This window comes from Xyrauchen texanus, chromosome 37 (assembly GCF_025860055.1).
Source record: "Xyrauchen texanus isolate HMW12.3.18 chromosome 37, RBS_HiC_50CHRs, whole genome shotgun sequence".
NCBI lineage: Eukaryota > Metazoa > Chordata > Actinopteri > Cypriniformes > Catostomidae > Xyrauchen > Xyrauchen texanus.
Window position 1 is genome coordinate 27,257,436 of NC_068312.1, and position 22,299 is coordinate 27,279,734.

Genomic DNA, 22,299 nt, shown 5'->3' on the forward strand with positions numbered 1-22,299 from the left:
CATGTTTTCAATGTTTATTGTGCCACCTCCTGCTTTTTTTACATGGCAAACTAGTAAAATCAACCCTCTGTGATGCTTTCTGCAACTCTTGTCATGTGGAGGGCAATGTGGTGCTTGACGCTGGCGTTGAACGGAGCATTGACTCAGCTCATTGAAATGTGCTTTACAATGACGAAAGAACATTATTGAAACTCAAAATTATTATTATGATGGTCTTTTCTGATAAAAGCTTTGCTCAGCAGTTTAAATAGGCTACTGTAGGAAAATGATAACGTAGATCTGCTTTGTGTTTATAATTCTTATACTGAAGTCAGTAGATTCATGCAAGTTTTAATAAAGAAGAAGGTAAGAACATTATTGAAACTCACTATTATTAGACTATTTTTGTTGTCTTTCTGGATGAAAAATAATGCTCAAACTGAAGGAAGTCTATATATATCTGCTTTGTTCTTTTAATTCTGAAACACTATAAAGTCTCTTGGTAGATTTTGGTTATGACAAAATTATTCACTGACTCACTCATAGCACATAAGATGCTCATTTGTCGCCACCTAGTGACATTTCCATAAGGGGTCACTGAACTAATCAGTTAATAAAATTGCACAAATTTGTGAAACAGAAGCAAGCCTCACCAAAATCCTCTTTATTTTGCAGCTAAGCCCGCACAATTGTAAACTTGAATAAACTTCAATCACTACAATAGCTGGAATTGGTGCTTTTAGCTTATACTATAAAAAAAATATCCCCCAAATTTTTTTCTCGCGGAACAGTGATTGTCTTACCTTTTTCGCCCCTCATGAGTTTGCATCCCTGTAATTTGTTGTGACATTGCAAGAACAAATCTACAAATTTGAAAAGAAGCAAATTAGTTGTTTTTTCATTATCCATTTAGCGCTCTTACCACCTGTGACCTACCTATTTTTTTTTGCATAGCCAAATTTCAAACATTACAAGTAAACATGCTACTAAGACAGATAGAAACATGGACAAGTTCTTGAAAAGGAAAAATATTGACGATGGTTAGTTGTAAAAAGTCGTAAAATACAGTGCTCTATGTGAATAATCGCTGCCATTAGCTGGTTTGAGTAAAAGCCAGCCTGGGAAATGGACAGCCTAAAACCATTTAATCAAACCACACATACACACACACCAAATTGTTTCCACTTTTGCTATCATTGTCAAATCCCATGAAACAAAAATAGAACCCATCTGAGGCACTAATTACAGCAATCTGGCATTAAGCTGACCTGAGAAAAGTCTAAGGCAATAATGACAGAGCAGTTATGATGTGACACTGATCCCAGGTCAGTTGTATGTCAGATGGAGCCCTGTTTGTGGGATAATGACATCTATTAATGTGAATAGAGGAGGAGGTGGGATATTCTCTCTGTGTGTGTGTGTGTGTGTGTGTGTGTGTGTGTGTGTGTGTGTGAATGTTGCCATTTGAGATGACTGTGTGAAATCAGTCAGAGGAACAATGTATGAGCACTGAAACTTTAATGAACTATGAAGTAATTGAAACTGTTTTAATACACAAGAGCTGCGGTGCATTGCGTAAACTGACCTCTCTGAGGAACACTTTCTCCTTCCCCTTCAGATCGACCAGCTGAACTGGAGTTTCCTGTAGCAGAGGAATGGAGATGTCAAAAAATACCCACACATAATGTTGTCTGAGATATGGACCCTGCCCCAAATGGCACTTATGAAATGGACATGTGGTCTAGTAGACTTGCAATGTTTGTTGCATGCTAATATCTGTTAAGTCCATAAACCCCTAGGGTGTCCCAATTGTCATTTTAGCTCATGCTAGGTGGAACAGGGCCAATCAGAGAAATACAATTTAACTTACGTGAGAGCTGCTTCTTTACTGACACCTAGAGGATGGAGGAATGAAAAAGGTATCTTTAAAATACCATTCAAACGTATTTGTGAACATACTGATTGAGAAGACTGAAAATGGTCTACATTTAAATAGATAGAAGTCTGAAATCTGCACAATATTTTTCAATGACATCTTAAAAATGTGAGTGAATATCTTAAAAGTGAAATATGTAATGTTTTGCTGGCTGTTACTTTTCTTCCTAAACATCTGACCAGATAATAGGGGATTACCAAGATAAAGTTAAAAGTATTCAGCTGGTCATGTGTACTCAACACAGCAGCTTTGGTGGGAGGATGACCCGCCCCTGATAGGCCACTGATATGACTGGACTCTTTATTTTAAGTGACATCTACATCATTTTAAACAAATTTGTCCAAAGTAATAATTATTGAGGGGTAAAACATTATTTTACAAACAAAGTGGTGAACTTCTTTTACAAAAAGAAAAAAAAGAAAAAACACTTTTCTATTAAGTTGAAACGATTTGCCTGTTAACATTTTAGTAACACAAATTATTACAAATAAAGAGTCTCTCTACACAATAGCTCTTTTTAAACAGTCTGTATATGTGTACTGTATGTCAGTACTAGCCAGATAAAACAGACCCCAGCCTTTACCGTTCTGTTAGTGGCCAGGGTCAACGCCCCCACCGTGGCCTTCAGTTCAATTTCATTGGCTGCCGAGTTGCCACGGCTATTGCTGGCGAACGGTCGGATCTGAATGTGAAATTTCTTGGGTTCTTCATCATCAAAGTCCGAGTCGCTGGAGTAAACATTGACTTCTTTTTCCTCAGCAGCACCACGTAGAGAGCAATGAGGTTAAGGAGCAAATCAGAACACCAAAACACACACACACACACACACACACACACACAAGAATGCAAACACTTGCACGTACACACTCACACAGACACAGCTGTTGTGAAAAGTCTACAAATTGTAGAGAAGTGCTAAAATAGCTATCCTATTTAGGGGTACTACTGGGCTTCACATCCTTAAACACACCACATATGGCACAACAATTTATAGGAATCTGAGAGGGACACCAGATCTTAATCGTAATGTTTTGGAGAAATTGTCATTTGGCAGTGGTTGGTAACTCCATTATTGTCAATTATAAGGCACAACAAGAGTTCCATTTCATATCCTCCATACCCCGTTTCTCTCTCTGTGTGTGTGTGAGTACTTAGCTGTAGTTTGGGGACAAAATTGCTTTCAGAATTGTGCTAAATCTGAAAAAAACAACAAATTCTCTTTGGGACCATAATCAATTGAAATTTTTTTTATTGTTATTTAAACTTGATTTAAAAAAATAAAATGGTATGTCCATTGGAAAAACAATGTATAAAATATAGCTGCAAGCAGCGATGATGGGCCCAAGCACCATGGGTCTATTTCCACCCAGTGACTTTCGGAAAACAATGCATTTGGTGTTTGACATTATTCTAAACAATTTTAAAGCAATTTGGGAAAAATACAAGTGGACTATTTTAAAGTCTGTTGTAAGAGCTACACTTCCTGCTGCGAGGTGGTGGCCCAATGATCGTGTCCCAAAATAGTCACATCCATGTGATTAGCCCCCAAGACTAAACATACATCTCAATTTTTATCTAAATCACACAATGTACACACAAGAGATGAGACTGTTCCTGTTTCCATTTTTGCCATTAATTTAATGCCTCGCCATGGCAACACCGTTCGATATATCAAAAATCTGTTTACAATTTAGCATCTTCAATATCTTGGCATTATGTTTTCTAAATGTGGTGACAGTCATAAATACCCTAGGAGGAGTATTTAAAAGTTCAGAGACAACAATATTAAAAGAATCCAAAATGTCCGACTTCCTGTTGGGTAGACCTAATGACTACATTTATAAAAGTTGTCCGGCTTGATGAGAGCTATATATGAACCAATTTTGGTGACTTTAGGTGAAAACGGGGGTGCTATTTGCCCATTTTAAACCTGTTAACTGTCACTGGCCAACAAGTGGCCAGTTTGAGTGTTTGTTTTATATCAAAAACTTCAACAATGTTCACATACGTTGTATCAAATTAAAGCTTAAAAACTCAACTTTCATCTACTGCAGTCTATCTTGCAATTAGAACATTACAGTGAAAAACATATTTTTAAATGTTAAAAGAGTGCATTTTTAAAACATGTGAGTGAAAGCAGGCTACTTTTATTTCATGGCCTTTGCTTATGATCCATTCCAGGGATGAGGTGAGCAAGTTCTGCGCAGAACCAATCACCAGTGATCACCAAAACGTGCATGCCAGTTAGAAATCTGATTTGCTGTGATATCATGACTACGTATGTCAAAAATGCCCCCGCGAGAGCGAGATGGCCGCAGTTGTAGCAGGCAGACAGCACAGTTGCTGTTTCCGAGTTGCGCGAACTGCAAGAATGATCGAAAATGACTTGCTGATGACACAGCTTAAAGCTAATTTTTTTCAATGGTTTTCCCTAGCATTCACGAGTTACAACCATTTTTAAGTTTACACCCAAATATAGGACGAAAGGAATAATAACAATTAATGTGTTGCCATGCCCTTTACAATTTTACATCAGCAGTGTCTTGACATTATTCTAAAGAATTTAAGCAATTCAAGTAAACACAAGAGGGATATTTTAAAGTCTGTTAAAATTGCATTACTTTTCTGCTGCCAGTTGGTGGTGCTATGACTGTGACCCACAATAGCCGCATAAATGTGATCAGCCCCATTACAAAAAATACAGCTGAATTTTCATCAAAATCATACAATGCACACAGAAGTTATAAGGAAATTCCTGTTTCACATTTTTACCCTTAATTTATTGCTTCGCCATGGCAACACCATTCAAAATATAAAAAAATTAACATTATTGCATCTTCAATATCTTGGGATAATATTTCCTAAGTTTGGTCCCAGTCACATGAATCCCCTAGGAGGAGTATTCAAAAGTTCAATTTTCTAAAAATGCACATTCAATCCAAAAAGCTGACTTCCTGTTGGGTGGAGCTAATGACTATTTTTTTTATTTGTCCGGCTTAATGAGATCAATATATGTAGCAAGTAGGGCTGGACGATATGACCTAAAATCTAAATCTCGATTCATTGAACATTTTACCTTGATTACGATTAATGAACGATTAATTTGTTTTGTTTTTTTGCACTCATAGTTCATTGAAAAGGTTTGTACTGTAAATATGCTCAACCATTAAAGGTGGGATTTTGTTTCTAATGAAAGAGTGCATTTCTTATATTTGTGATTTTAAATTAATTGAAACTATTTATGGTTATTTATTGAATATTTCAAACAATTGAAATCAAAGCACACATTGCTTGAAAAGAAAATGTCTTATGAAAAAAGTCAAATTTCAGTTTGTGTAAAATGAAAGATTCCTACAAAATTTGAAAATAAATTGTTATCGACACCTGCTTTGTGGAGGCACTTGTTACTGGGCGCTTGACAGTCTCTCTCTTTTTTTGAGCCATGCATTGTTCATATTCGGTAACGTGATCTCCAAGTGTTGAAACAGATTGGTGGTATTGCCTTTGGTCGTTGAAACGTTTTTTCTGCAGTGTTTACATTTGACTGATGCCAAAATGTGTCCAAACGACAGACACTGCATTTTTCTTTGGTACAACCTGCTCCTGTTGCTCAATTGACTCTGTGTTTGAGTTTGCCTCCATGTTGCTTTCATGCTGCTGACTGGACGGGGCAGAGTCACGTGACCACGCGCGGTAGTATGTTTTTTAAGAGGAAATTAGTAACCGGATTAAAAAAACGAAATAACCGACATGGGAAAATTACGTTGGTTAGAGGTTCTGAATTTCGGTTTCGATTACTTTTCGATTAATTGTCTAGCCCTAGTAGCAATGACCCCACCACTTTTGTAAAAAGGTAGTGCTACAGAGCTCCCCAGCCGCATCCATGTGCAAGTACCTCAAAAACATGTGAATATACATAAAAAGTTATAATGACATTTAATGTGTTGCAATGGCAACACTATTTAAGATATCAAGAATCCCTTCGGAATTTTAAATCTGCACTGTCTTGACACTATTCTAAAAAAATTCGAAGCAATTCAGGTAAACACAAGAGGGATATTTCAAAGTCTGTTAAAAGTTCCACACTTCCTTCCACCGGTTGGTGGCGCTACGACCGTGATCCACAATAGCCACATCAATGCGATCAGCCCACAAGGCCAAACATACAGCTCAATTTTAATGTAAATTACACAATGCATGCAGAAGATATGAGACACTTCCTTTTGCCCATCTTCTGGGTGGCACTACAGAGCCCCCCTGCAAATTTGCCCAGCCCTAATGGTCGACAGCTATGATGTGTGTGCAAACTTTCAAGAGTTTTCATGCATGTTGAGTACCCCAAAAGTACTGAAAACCTAATAAAGCAAATTATTTTTAATTTTTTTATTATTATTTTCATTAGCATTAGCAATAGTGTTTGAGTTAGGGTTCATTGTAGTTGTTATTAATAGCTTTGTGTAAAAACAGTAGAAATATAAATCCCACTCTCTCCTCTCTCTGTTTAAGAGTGGAAAAAGAAATGTTGCCAAAAGCTATAGCGCATATGTTCCCACACACATATACTGTAGCGCATACAAACACTCTGTAGACTGCATCTACTCCTGATGGTTTATTCTGAAGGATATCATTCTGGTTGACGTCAGCACGTACCACAAAGCCCTCGTCATCCACATCGAGGGGTGAGTTCTTAACAGACACAAACAGACACAACATTTAAAGACACTGAACACCTGTTGTCTCCTCTAACACACGTGTGTTTACAAAAGATCTCTGAGAGCCAGTGGGCTATCAGACACTCATTAAACATCCTGAGTGACAACAGGCTTAAATTTACTGTAGCTTAATTAAGTAACCAGACCCACACATATACAGCTGTCTGCTGCAATGGAGTTTTTAGTTTTCCAAACATATTTGAGACTGCATTAAAAAAGTTTGTTGGGATCTGTGTGAGGCTTTACATAGTTATACTCTAGGGACAAAGTTGTATTAATATTATAAAATAATTAAAATATATATATATATTTATATGTATATATGTGTGTGTGTGTGTGTGTGTATATTACACACACATACATTCAACTGTTCTGTGTGTACAATCAATACAGAAATAGTGTGTGTGTGGTTTCAGAACTCACAAGAGCATCTGCGTTAGCTGAATCCCTGGAGGACAAAACAGAACAGGTATGAAAGCTCATATTTAAAAATCTAGAACACTAAAATGTATTGTCTTTCATAATGTATTTTTGTGTGACTCACGTCGAGTTAGGCTCCTTGTCTCTCTTTCCCAATCCAGGGATCCTGAAGGCTTTCGCACGACTCTTTTTACTGTTCTCAGGTACCAGTGAGGACAAATACTCCTCGAACCCGACTTGACCTTTCCCCACACACAAACACAGCAGTTTTAGGATAAGCCAGGAGTTGAGTACCAAAGTTTCACTGCAAATATCTGGCAAGTTATAAAGTCTTGTATTTTACTGAAGAATGATTTCTAAAACATTACTATAAAACATTAGTGCGTTAGAATTTATCTTAGGTGCAAGAAAGGAAATACAAAAGTCATCAATCAAATGTGGTGCAAGTATTATTAGACACTTTTAATGTCTCCTACTGAAAGTTTGCAGACAGAATTCAGCCTGGTCTTGGAGCATATGGGACCATCAACTGAAAATCCATTATAGGACTAGGCTTTATCCACATCTAGAAAACTGGGACATGGAGTTTATACGGACTGACAGTGTTTTATCTGTCTGTGGCTTACCTGGTCTGTCCTTCCCCGTTCCCTTCTGCTCTGTAAACTTCTGAATGAGGTTCTCAGTTCCAATATTCTCCACATTCTGCTTGAATTCCTCATGGACCTACAGGTGGAACAGAAACTAGATTTTCTCATGCAGAGCTAAACAAGACCAAATTGACGTGAACAACAGGGGTAGTTTGGCTGGACACACACAACTTTCATAATCATTATACAATGCAAACATTCGTGGAAATTGACATTTTGAAAGTGATCGGTTTGAGTCTGTGGTGTCGTACCTGCCCAACCTGTACGTGCGTGTCTTCAATGGAGTGGGAATATCCTTTGATCAGTAGTTTCATCTGTCGTAAATGAGCCTCCTCAATATCCTGAAATTTCTGCAAAAGCAAAGACAAGCTACTGATTAAGCAAACTCAAAAGACTTAAATTCAGAATAAATATTGCTATGCTGGTTTAAAGGGTGCATATATACAGTGGGTACGGAAAGTATTCAGACCCCCTTAAATTTTTCACTCTTTGTTATATTGCAGCCATTTGCTAAAATCATTTAAGTTCATTTTTTTCCTCATTATTGTACACACAGCACCCCATATTGACAGAAAAACACAGAATTGTTGACATTTTTGCACATTTATTAAAAAAGAAAAACTGAAATATCACATGGTCCTAAGTATTCAGACCCTTTGCTGTGACACTCATATATTTAACTCAGGTGCTGTCCATTTCTTCTGATCATCCTTGAAATGGTTCTACACCTTCAATTGAGTCCAGCTGTGTTTGATTATACTGATTGGACTTGATTAGGAAAGCCACACACCTGTCTATATAAGACCTTACAGCTCACAGTGCATGTCAGAGTAAATGAGAATCATGAGGTCAAAGGAACTGCCTGAAGAGCTCAGAGACAGATCTGGCCAAGGTTACAAAAAATATTTCTGCTGCCCTTAAGGTTCATAAGAGCACAGTGGCCTCCATAATCCTTAAATGGAAGACGTTTGGGACGACCAGAAGCCTTCCTAGAGCTGGCCGTCTGGCCAAACTGAGCTATCGGGGGAGAAGAGCCTTGGTGAGAGAGGTAAAGAAGAACCCAAAGATCACTGTGGCTGAGCTCCAGAGATGCAGTCGGGAGATGGGAGAAAGTTGTAGTAAGTCAACCATCACTGCAGCCATCCACCAGTCGGGGCTTTATGGCAGAGTGGCCGACGGAAGCCTCTCCTCAGTGCAAGACACATGAAAGAACACCTGAAGGACTCCAAGATGGTGATAAAAAAGATTCTCTGGTCTGATGAGACCAAGATAGAACTTTTTGGCCTTAATTCTAAGCGGTATGTGTGGAAAAAACCAGGCACTGCTCATCACCTGTCCAATACAGTCTCAACAGTGAAGCATGGTGGTGGCAGCATCATGCTGTGGGGGTGTTTTTCAGCTGCAGGGACAGGACGACTGGTTGCAATCGAGGGAAAGATGAATGCGGCCAAGTACAGGGATATCCTGGACGAAAACCTTCTCCAGAGTGCTCTGGACCTCAGACTGGGCCAAAGGTTCACCTTCCAACAAGACAATGACCCTAAGCACACCGCTAAAATAACGAAGGAGTGGCTTCACAACAACTCCGTGACTGTTCTTGAATGGCCCAGCCAGAGCCCTGACTTAAACCAAATTGAGCATCTCTGGAGAGACCTGAAAATGGCTGTCCACCAACGTTTACCATCCAACCTGACAGAACTGGAGAGGATCTGCAAGGAGGAATAGCAGAGGATACCAAAATCCAGATGTGAAAAACTTGTTGCATCTTTCCCAAAAAGACTCATGGCTGTATTAGATCAAAAGGGTGCTTCTACTAAATACTGAACAAAGGGTCTGAATACTTAGGACCATGTGATATTTCAGTTTTTCTTTTTTAATAAATGTGAAAAAATTTCAACAATTCTGTGTTTTTCTGTCAATATGGGGTGCTGTGTGTACAATAATGAGGAAAAAAATGAACTTAAATGATTTTAGCAAATGGCTGCAATATAACAAAGAGTGAAAAATTGAAGGGGGTCTGAATACTTTCCGTACCCACTGTATATATATATATATACACACATATACATACACAGCCTTGGCCAAAAGTATGGGAGTGACATAAATGTTGTGTTTCGCAAAGTTTTCTGATTCAGCCGTTGTGGTGTTGTTTCACAATGTTTCTAGATTATTGGGCAGAGTGATCAGATGCATTTTAAATAATTGCAAAAAGCATCATTGGCCAAAAAAATGAACTTTAACACAAAACCCCAAATTTCACAGTTTTTTGGCCCTGGCACAAAATTACCAGCTCAACCATGAGTCCTCTGTCGTGCCAACAGTGAAGCATCCTGAGACCATCCATGTGTGGGGTTGCTTTTCATCCAAGGGAGTGGGCTCTCTCACAATTCTGCCCAAAAACCCTGCCATGAATAAAGAATGGTATCAAAATGTCCTGCAAGAACAACTGGTGATGTTCCGTGCATTTTCCAGCATGATGGAGCACCATGTCACAAGGCAAGAGTAATAATGAAGTTGTTCGGAGATCATTACATTGAAATTTTGGATCCGTGGCCAGGCAACTCCCCGGATCTTAATCCCATGAGAACCTGTAGTTCGGCAAGTGGACAAACAGAAGCCCACAAATTGTGATCAACTCCAAGCACTAATAAGGCAAGAATGAATCGCCATCAGTCAGGATTTGGCCCAGAAGCTGATATCCAGCATTCTAGAGCGAATTGCAGAGGTTATGAAGAACAAGGGCCAACACTGTAAAGACTGACTCTTTGCATATATTGAGTGTTTTTGCCAATAAAAGCCTTTAAAACTCATGAAATGCATTGTTTTCCAGTATACCATAGAAACATGTGAAAAAATTATCTACAAATACTGAAGCGGCAAACTTTGCAAAACACAAAATTTATGTCACTGCCAATACTTTTGGCCACGGCTGTATATATACACACACGTACACCCATCCACACACACACACACACACACACACACGTACACCCACCCACCCACACGCACCCACACACAAGCACACGCACACACACACACAAGCACACACACGCACGGCCAAAAGTTTGGAATAATGTACAGATTTTGCTTTTATGGAAAGAAATTGGTACTTTTATTCACAAAAGTGGCATTCAACTGATCACAATATATAGTCAGGACATTAATAACATGAAAAATTAATATTACAATTTGGAAAAAACTTCAAAGTGTTCTCATCAAAACAATCCTCCATGTGCAGCAATGACAGCTTTGCAGATTCTAGCTGTCAGTTTGTCCAGATACTCAGGTGACTCCCCACACTTCCTGTAGCTCTAGATGTGGCTGTCTTGTCCGGCACTTCTCAATCACCTTATAGTCTAGCTGATCCCACAAAAACTCAATGGATTTAAGATCCATAAAACTCTTTTCCAATTATCTGTTGTCCAATGTCTGTTTCTTTGCCCACACTAACATTTTCTTTTTCTGTTTTAAATGACTTTTTCTTTGCAATTCTTCCCATAAGGCCTGCACCCCTGAGTCTTCTCTTTACTGTACATGAAACTGGTGTTGAGTGGGTAGAATTCAATGAAGCTGTCAGCTGAGGACATGTGAGATGTCTATTTCTCAAACTAGAGACTCTGATATACTTATCCTCTTGTTTAGTTGTACATCTGGCCTTCCACAACTCTTTCTGTCCTTGTTAGAGCCAGTTGTCCTTTGTCTTTGAAGACTGTAGTGTACACTTTTGTCTGAAATCTTATGTTTTTTGGCAATTTGAAGCATCGTGTAGCCAACAATGATTGACTGATGAGTTTCTAGAGAAAGCAGTTTCTTTTTTGCCATTTCTTACCTAAATTATACCTTAAGACATGCCAGTCTATTGCATACTGTGGCAACTCAAAAACAATGTAACAAACCAAACAGCTTTCGACTGCGTTTGTTATAAAGCAAGTGATTTTCTAGTACCAAATTAGCAATTTAGCATGATTACTCAAGGATAATGGCTGCTGGAAACTTTTGGCTGCCAGTTTGTGTGTGTGAATATATATATATTTAAAAATAAAATAGTTAAATATACCATGCATCAGACCATATATAAAAAATAACTATACATTTTATATAATTAACTATAAAAACTAATAAAATTTTTTTTTGCAGATGAATCTTCTGTTGATCGAACAAACAGATAGTCTCATCACCAACTCACGCCATTGGTTGAGTCAATGTTCTTGTGTTGATAGGGACGGGCTGCTCAAAGCAAACAGAGGAATTTTTGCAGCGCCACAAAAACACTGTATTTACAGTTTTCGAGAAAATGTACCTACAAATGGCTCACTTACAGTTGTCTCAGCATATTAAACTGAGATGAGAAAGTATTTTAACAAAGATAAAGTTACACACTTCGGCTATAAAGTACTGTAGCAAAAACAGCCAATTTGTTTTAATGGTCTGAGAGATGCCACAAAAGCGTAGAATGTTTACTTTAACCCTTGTGCTATGTTCATCTCTGGCTATCACTACTTGTGTTACCAGGTCAAAATGATTGACCCATTTAAATGATTTATGTATCTCACATAATACATATATTATCACTAAACATTGCATTAGATCTTTTTTATTATTATTATTTTATTTCTAGTAACTAGAACAGGTTGTTTTACTTTTTTTAATTTATTGACAATAGGACTAAATTACCTGAGCTAATGAAACAAAATGTTTTAATTAAAGATTAGGGCTGAAAACCTAATTGATGGATACAAAGATTCAGCTGCTCTCAGAGTGACATCAGATCATACATTTTACAGATCCATCCTTCTTCTGTCTCAAATTATTTATTCGTGCAGGTTTGCTAGTTGTCACCAGGCAAAAAATAGATCACAGGCATATAATCATTTTGTCAATCAGATTCCTTTAATGGTCCTTTTAGCCATGGAAACTTTACTTTGCTTTATCTTATTTTAGTCTTGTTGAAACACACATTCTGTGAAATTGTCTCTAAAAGGCTGGAAAAAGATCAGTGACCTAATGCTTCAGTTGATCTTTCAGATTGCTAACCTGTGCCGATTCACTCATCTTCTGTTCAAAGTCTCCTCCAGCACGGTTAAACTTCTCTATAGATGCTGCAAAAGACTCAGCCACCTTCTTAGATTTCAGTTCAGCCTAAAAAAAAGACAGAAAGTCAAAAATAAATATTCAAGGTTGCAAAATGTCAGGATGATGCAAGAAAGCTACCAGCTTAATTTAGTCTTCGCACACCTTGTCCTCTCTAAGCACGACTTGATTAAAGGCTCGGGTATACTTTGTATTCCCGCTTGCCGTTAGATCTCATGCATGGTCAAGGGTTTCAATACTGTTTTGACCCTGAGCACGGATGGATGCGTTTGACGAATGTGCAATATGTCTGCTTTGGGACACTCTTCATACGGTCAATGGCAGGCACATTCATCAACGACACACAGATTTGGACTGTCTGCGTGTCGAGAATAGCTGGACTGCACTTGGACAGTCAGTGTCTGTGTCAGTGACAGTGGTGAAAAGCATAAAAATGTATATGTTTTAAGTTAATTTGAGTTTCTGTCCTAACTCAAGATAGCAACGAACACAACACTTGTGATATTTTGTTGGTCGCTTTATTACTTACGCAATGTTGTGTCGATTAGCCCCGCCCATACTTAAAACTCACTGGCACTAAAATCCCGCTCCATATGTACAGTATATGAAACATGAACGAGAACAGATTGATTGTGGAAGTTGAGAAACAGATATAATGTGACAAATCCCTTAAATTCACAATGAACACCATAAAAGTATACTTTCAGAAAGTCATGAAAGTACAAAGTATGTATTCTTAGTTTTACACTTTTCACCTGTGCGCAAGAGAAAGAACTTATCCACACACTGTTCTGATTGGTTGTGATTTTGTTGCATAGCAGTTTTGCTTTCAGTGTGGACCAAAAAATTGCTTGTCGCTGTAATTTTTCTGCATCTCACACACACACACACCACACACACACACACACACACACACACACACACACACACACCTTTTCCAGCTCTTTCTGAGGCGCTCCCTCTTTGCGTAGTCTCTCCAGCTCTACACACTTGCTGTGGTAGCATTCTCTGGACTTCTGCAGGTGGGCATTCTGCACCTGAAGAGATTGGACAGCCTCCAGAGTTCCGATCACCTCCTCTTTTGTCTATATAAGGCAAAACATTGCAACATGTCAAATATAAAGTGGGGTCAAAAATCGGAGACCACATTGAAAATCTGCTATTCTAAATCTTATGTAAACATTGAAATAACCAAGTGTTTAGGATTTAGATTTGTTTTTGAAAATGTTATCATGTAAAATATATAAGAAATGTTTAATATTTCTAGGTCACTAATCAAATCTAAGCAAACCTGTGATCATTGATCAGGTACTGTAATTTGTACAGGTTTTTCTTGCTTTTATTGAGGCACAAAAGATGCTCTTTGAAACATTCTCAAATCGAATCAAATACTACCGTAATTTCCGGACTATAAGCCTGTAACTTTTTTCCCACGCTTTGAACCTCGCGGCTTATACAATGACGCGGCTAATATATGGATTTTTCCCGCTTTCAAATTTTATAAAAAAAATTTAAAAAAACATTCTGTGACGTGCTCAGTTTTTTGGCGCGTGAAGCTTTCATTAGACCAATGAAATTGCCGAACGGGTTAAGGTCAAAACAACTTTTTTGTTTACTGTTTAGATTAAATAGAGCGCTCAAACTTCCCATCATTCTGATTACGGTAGTAATTTTGTCACCCTCACCATGGCAAAGACATGGAGAAATGCATATGATGCAGCTTTCAAGTTGAAGGCGATTGATCTGGCTGCTGCACGGGAGCTTGGTCTTAATGAGTCGATGATAAGACGTTGGAAACAGCAGCGTGAGGAATTGACTCAGTGCAAAAAGACAAATAAATCTGAGGCTATTTAACTCCGACACCGAAGGAGATGACTTCAGTGGTTTCAGTGCACAGGACGAGGAAGATAGTGACCAATGACTTTATTGGTAGGCTACTGTTTACTGCAAATGTTTTATTACAAGCTGTGTGTGGCAGCGGGGGCGTGGTCAAGCGCCCGTCCGGGAGAGAAAAGCTGTAAGGGCGCTTATACCTGCGCTAAATTATGTCTAACACCGGTGTCTAATTTCAAGTGCCCTGCTTCACGTGTCCTTCACACGGGCACCAGTGTGACAGTTTTCAGCAGAGCACTTGACGTTCCAGGTAAGGCTTTTAATGGCCACAGCAATGTTTACAATCAATTTTATAAAGTTTCTCAATTCTTCTATGCGCCAACACTAGACTGACGTGTGTCACTTTCTCAGCTCTGTGGCTGCTGCCTTTTTATGCCACTCTCCCCATGCTTACTGAAATTAGACACCGGTGTTAGACATAATTTAGCTCAGGTGTAAGCGCCCTTACCGCTTTTCTCTCCCGGACGGCGCTTGACCACGCCCGCTGCCACACCGTGTTTCGTTAAAGCCTATTTATTTTTGTTACAAGCCGTGTTTCGTTAAAGCCTGAGTAAAGTTCATTTGTTTCAATGTACCGGTAGGCACCTGCGGCTTATAGACAGGTGTGGCTTATTTATGTTCAAAATAATATTTTATTTAAAAATCAGTGGGTGCGGCTTATATTCAGGTGCGCTCAATAGTCCGGAAATTACGGTAAGTACTAAATTATCAAATGCATGTTAACTTTTCATCTTTTAACTTAAATTGTTCAAATATAACTTGTAATGAAGAAAAAAAAAAAAATACAAGATACATTTTTCACTAGTGATCTCAGACTTGTATTCTATTCAGATGTCAAATATACCGTAGTGTACATACAATATGTGATCAAATACATTTTTAGAGCCCAATATGCTTGTTCTTAACAATAGCCAGTTATTTAGCTCCTGGCAATCAAAGACATACACAGAGATTGTGTGTACAGGCAGGCACTACACAAAACCACCCCTGATCCTTCCGGAAGACCTTTAATTACCTTGCGGTGAATTTTAACCTGCTCCTCGCTGTACTTGTTGATGTCACGGATTAGGTCATTCATCTTTCTCATGAGCTCCTGGTGGCAGAGGGCCAGTTTGTCAGAGGACACACGGAACACATCCCACATGGGGGCAAACGTGCTAGGGACAAGAGCAGGTGGTTAGATGCTGAAGTATGAAGTGCGTAAGCCACTCTAATTTATTACAGCACAGCTGTATTAGATACTGGCTCATGGTATCAACCACTGCCATGGAATGGGCAGGAAAAAAAAATAACAAAGTCAGTCTTTAATTGGAAGTGACTTTCTATTAGCAGTGTGCATGTACTCATTAAAATGTTTTACAAATTTGAGCTACGGGGTAGTAGCCAATGCAAACTAACTTTGCACTCTTCCTTTTCACAGTGTTAAAGCATTTCACGATTGTTATTGTGACAATTTGCACATTTCCCTTCAGGTGCAGACAGGAAGTGAGGTGATGTCAGCAGAGGAAAGCGCTAACCATAGCAACAACTTTTCAACCAGTTACACACAGCCACACACTATTTTTATACTATAAATCTCCACTTTAACTTTCAGATGTGAAAGTGAAAGTGTAGATTTAAAGTAAAAAAAAGGACAGAAATTTTGATCTTCTCACTCACACCTATTATATAGCTTCTGAAGATATGGATTTAAACACTGGAGTCTTATTGATAACTTCTATGTTTCCTTTATGTGACCTATAAAGGTCTGATCACCATTCACTTGCATTGTATGGACCTACAGAGCTGAGATATTCTTGTGTTATGCTGAAGAAAGTCACACACATCTGGGATGGAACAAGGGTGCGTAATTGATGAGAGAATTTTCACTTTTAGGTGAACTATCCCTTTAAAGTCCAATATTACACCAAATGGGACTGTCAACAACTCTGATCTTACAATAACAATATTACTTACCCAAGAGGGCTTCCATTGCTAGCCACCTTGGCCAGTTTACTCATGGATTTAGAGTAGGTTTCCTCAATGGCCGCCCTTAATTGCAAACACAAACACACAGATGACTGGTTTAGTGATTAAGTACAAACATTATGTAAATGTTTCCATATATTACTGAGGCACATGTACAGTTAGAATTGCATTCTGAGAACCTTACATGGAGGAAATGAATGGAAACACTGATATTAATTAAGTTCCAGATAGAATTTATTGACTTTTTCACTGTTTTTTGGGGGAAATCTTTGGTAAATGTGGTAAAATGTGCTAAAAGGACCAGAGAGTACTACACACCTATTGGTAGCTGAAGGCATTATAAAATTTGCAAAAATAGGTATTAAAATCAAACAAACGAGGCTGGAGATGTGTGGAATTTTGTTAATGATAGGTTTTCAAATTCTGATTCTGTGTCAGCCTGCCCCTCAGTAACTGCACATCATAGAAAACAGAAATCATAGACAGTAAAAAAAAAAAAAGTCATCAGGACAAAATGTCTTCAGACAAGAAAACTTAGAAAACACACAACAGCTCTCCAAATGGCTGCTGCCATTGCGGAGCACACCCAACATTTCATAATCAGCCATTGTGTGATCAACCTCTCCGATAAGACAAGCTCGTTTGTCTTAACTTCGAAGTCTGCACATGGGGAAAAAGGACATGCTCGCTACCATCCCAGTTGGCTGGGCTGTATTGTTGCCCTTATCTTTCAGAAAGCATCTTATTTGATAAGTAATATTTTGTTTTCTGTTGGGAAAGCAACAATGGAAAGTGAACCTGCAATTTCACAGCACTTCTTCAAGAAACAGAGCCACTTTGAGGCCTGATATCCTGAGTGGATACAAAATAGCCTTTCAATCATACAGAGCATGACGGATGGGTACTGCATCAAGCTCCATTATAATGGATACAACAGAATAAGAAAAATTTCTAAGCTGTAAATGGTCTTTCTATCTCTTTGCAGAATGAGAGGGTGTCTTTATTGCGTTTTCATGTTAATTATTCCAATTAGAAATTAGCCTAAACTCAAGTGTCTTCAACAGAGCAAAATGGAATGCTCACACTTTCCACATATGCTGTCAGTAGAAGGGTGTGACAAAATCCAAGATTCCTTCATCTGTTTGATCTACTACATGTAAAGGAATCAATCAGATTTGGTCAAATCCAGCAATAGCAATTTTAGACTCTGCTGAGCTGCCTTGCGTTTTCTACGCGAGTGTGTAGTGAGTCAGCACTTTGTTTTCTGCACTTCTCTCAGGTTATTGTGTTTTGACACTCTAGTGTTATATGCTCAGAGACAGCAAAGTGGTGTGGAGTGAATAACATTCTGCAGTGGATTATTATACCATAAGATGAAATAAGACAACACTGCAGTAACAACAAAATGTAATGCAGCATAGTGTCATGAACCGTAACGCAACACAACATTATGTAACACAACGTAACAGAAACAACACAACTTAGCGTATCACAAAGTGGCATAACAGCGTAGTGTATTGTAACAGCATAACTTAACATTAGCAATGTAATGAAATACAGTGCAACGTGGCATATCTTAACATATTTAAAAAAATACAACAGTGAAATGCAGTAACCAAATTCAATGTAATATTCCTGTTAGCAGGCCCTGTGATGGACTGGCGACCTGTCCAGGGTGTCCCCCGCCTTTCGCCCAATGTTAGCTGGGATAGGCTGGATGGATTCCTGTTAGCACCAGTCACACACACCCTGCCTTCCTTCATGAAGACTCCTGCTAAAAACAGCACCTCACCTCTCACGCACAAACTCAGCCAGCTCTTTGGTGGCGATTTGTCCATGCTTCATGTTGTGGTAGAGAACATCGAAACCAGCATTTTTCTCTCCCTGGGAACAAACAAAAAAAACTAACATAAGGTACACAATGTGTGTTAAAATAAACGATACATGGAAACAAATAGTAAGCGTTAATATCAAAATAGTACAAGTAACTTAGTGGAATGTGGTGGACTGCCTATTGTGGGCTGTGTGCTACAACAGATGCAAAATAGGTGTCTATTCAGAAAGTTAACATTTCTAAATGAATACTGAAAGAACTTTTTCAGAACACTTAAGAGATCATTATAAATCCAGGGAAACACTATACATATTCTGTTCAAAAAATAAGTAATTAACAGAAAGAAGATCAAACCAAAAGCAAACAAGAAAGAATCTGTGCTTGTATTTCATAAAAATAGTGGACAGAAAAAAATTAAAAAAAAATAAAAAAATATATATATATATATATATATATATGAAATTAACACTCACCAAGCACCAAATGCAAGTAAAAACTGGCTTTAGCATTTCAAAAAAAAAAAATTTCAATAAAGGTATTGCAATATAATGACACACACACACACAAAAATGAGAGGAACAAAAGACTGAGTGACAGAATGGCAAGCACCGTTTGTCATAAAATTAATCTGTTAAATAATTCCACTGTCTGGGACAAATATAGATACAATATATCTTTAAGACAATGGTGGAAAATGCACATTCAGGTAAAAAAATATATTTTCTAAATTTACCAAAATGAACCAAAAGTTCGTTTTGGACCTTAAGTGGACATGGTGAGGAGCTTTCTTGGAGTGGACTAAGCATCAGCCCAGGTTCAAACACACACAATTTCTGCTCATAAGATCCCTTCCTTCACTTATCCCTGAAAAGGTCTCGGCATTTTACATGGTGAAACGTTGTGCAGTGAACCAAACCCCCTAAAAAAAAAACAATAGGACAAATGTGTGTGGAAGACTACAATGTCACATGCATGAGGTGAACAACATTTCTCAAAGATTTCCCTCAAAGGCCAAGACCCAGCGGGGAGATCCTCAGTCGATAACCTTTGGAACAAAGCAACGGCACACCCAGCCATCGGATGTTAGAAGTATAAAAATAGACCCTTTGTTTTAGCAAACAGAAAAATGTCAACAAAGTAGAGAGAGAGACAGAGCGAGAGAGAGAGAGAGTGAGAGAGAGAGAGAGAGAGAGAGAGAGAGAGTGAGTGAGAGAAAGAGAGACCACAGCCACTGGACAAAACTAAACAGTTAATAACACGGTTCCATTATCAAATGTGCATGTGTATGATCTATATAGTTTCATCTTTTCCTTGCATTCTTTTCACATATTAAGTTTATACTATACTATTTTTTTATTATTATTATTCTATATATTTTAACGGTTATAGCTTTGGCAATATTGTACGACCATCATGCCAATAAAGCTTGAATGAATTTGAATCGGAGAAAGAGAGAGAACTTCACAGGTAAGAAAAGGATTAACAAAATTCCTCCTGTTCAAGGATAGAAACGGGACAGGGTAAAAACATACAATAATAACAGGCCACACCCTAAAACAAATTTGCTTATATCTTCCGAACGACTAAACAAATACAAATTATTTTGATACATTTTTTGTCAGGAGGGTCTGTAGATAATGGATGCTAAATTTAGTGCGAATCGAGGAAACAACCTAGGACCAGTTCGAAAAAGTAGGTTTTTCAAAAGAAATCAAAGTGGTTGAAAAGTTTTCATGCAAAATTTTTAAATCCATGTGACCATATGATCTTGGGGCACTGAAGGATTTGGAGAAGCTAAGAAAAATAATTCTAGCCTATATGGTTCCGGAGTTATAAGCAAAAACATGAAATAGCTTATTATAGCACCACCGTGTACAGCTTCATGTAGAGGCCCTTCTTGTGTATCATAAGTTTCATGACCATCGGTCATTCACAATTTAAGTTATTAGATGCTGAAGTTTGATTGGCTGCTGGCGAACCAAAGAAGGTGCATATTTAATTTTCACTTTGTTGATCAAACGGCTGCAGAGTTTTAACATAATGTTTTGTTGTAGTGCCTCTATGGGCAGAATTGTATGAAAATGTACGTGCATCCTCAAAATGTCCTGTTGACTATGTGTACCAGGTTTAATAACGTTTGGACTTTGTCTTGAGTAGATATTGATGAATTAATCAAAGTGAATTCAAACAAAGGAATTTTATCAGAACGATTTGATGTATCAATTCTTTGATACATTTTTGTCAGAAGGGTCTGTAGATGATGTATACAAATGTTCATGCGAATCGTACTGTCTGCCTAGGAGGAGTTGGAAAAAGTACGTTTTACAGAAAATTCTAAATGGCGGAACATTTTTGGAAGCGGAAACGAAATAGGAGATATACATTTTGTAGGGCCTTAATTCAAGGAATGAGAGGGAAAATTATTTTGATTCTAGCCCTTACGGTTGCGAAGATTTGAGAAAAAAACATAAAGTGCTTATTACAGCACCACCTAGTGTCAGATGGTTATGTGGGTAGGCGCCTGTGTAGTGGGGGGGTTTGGGACAATCATGACAATTTTGGTGTCTCTACGACTTACAGTTTTTGTAGCCTATATACTATTAGGGAAGAAAAATAATAATAATAATTTTTTTTTTTTTTACAGCATTTATTGTTCTTTGTCCATTTTAGTTAATAAAAATACAATTGATCTTTATAAGTTCATGTAGTGCATTAACCAATGTTAACAAATGTATTATATGGTTTAATTAAAATTAACTATATTAATAAATGCTGTAAAAGTATTGTTCATTTGTAGTTCATGTTAACTAATGGAACCTTTTTGTAAAGTGTTACTGTTGTATTTGTTAACATTAGTTAATGCACAATGAACTAAAAAAAAATTTCTTAACATTAACTAAGATGATATCTGATGCTTTAACTCAAATAGAACCTTATTGTAGTTACCAAAAAAAATGTAAAAGTACTGTTGACGACAATGACAAGAAATGCCATGTTATCTTTTTATATGTGCATGTGTGTGAGCATATAGTGTGTGTGTGTGTTCTCAAACTGTTTCTCCAGCATTGAATAAAACACCTGTGTTAATGCCACATTTGGGTAATTACTGACAATGCGTGATTAAGTCTCAGAGAGGGAATTTGCAGTCGCAGTGATTAAGCACATTCCTAATTTAGTGCATATGTCTCCATCCTCAAGACTGACTTCAGTCTGTTTTCTTCTCAGAAGAAAAGCGGTGTGTTTAGGTCTTCAGATGCTGTGAACTGAGAACTAATTTAGCAGTCTAATCAGTCCATTTAGTTCCACTCAAAATTTTCTGTTTCAAATTTGAGTGGTTGTATAAGGTTTCTCTCAGTCCCAAATCAAAGTGTTTGTAGAGCATTGGACTACAAGGCTTCATTAGAAGCTCTGGAAGATTTGTTTAATGCATCACTTTAGCTTTTCATCATTTACAAAAATTAAATCTCAAATTAAGAGGTTTACTTTCTGCAAGCGGATTTAGGATTTTCACCTGTTGGATAATAAAACTAGGTGGGCTATTGGGCTATTTTTACTTGCCAAACACCCAGACCACCCTTTGTATGAGTAAACACTACTTACTGTAATCTTCAGAAGTGTAAACATAATTGAGAAAAGATTCTTCAACTTAATGCATAGTCCTGAATAAAACCATCTGAATAGAGAGAATATGTCATTGATATATCTGCCTTAAAGTCCCACTCATCTGATTTAATCAAGACTTGTGTAGATAAGGGTACAAAGAGAGAAGGATGATGTACTTTAGGTCAGTCAGAGATTTCCTTCTTTCTCTCCTGAGAG

General features: G+C 37.8%; 1 protein-coding gene across 1 annotated transcript in view; it reads right to left on the reverse strand.

Moving 5' to 3' along the window:
* Nucleotides 1-22,299, reverse strand: part of LOC127631300 (F-BAR domain only protein 1-like) — a 67,465-nt gene that overhangs the window by 12,932 nt on the left and 32,234 nt on the right. Inside the window, 14 exon segments of the mRNA XM_052109387.1 lie at nt 783-842; nt 1,565-1,621; nt 1,850-1,874; nt 2,499-2,683; nt 6,541-6,601; nt 7,051-7,075; nt 7,172-7,289; nt 7,674-7,770; nt 7,946-8,044; nt 12,729-12,833; nt 13,718-13,870; nt 15,694-15,835; nt 16,635-16,709; nt 18,439-18,530. Of these exon segments, the coding sequence (XP_051965347.1) occupies nt 783-842; nt 1,565-1,621; nt 1,850-1,874; nt 2,499-2,683; nt 6,541-6,601; nt 7,051-7,075; nt 7,172-7,289; nt 7,674-7,770; nt 7,946-8,044; nt 12,729-12,833; nt 13,718-13,870; nt 15,694-15,835; nt 16,635-16,709; nt 18,439-18,530 (1,294 nt within the window).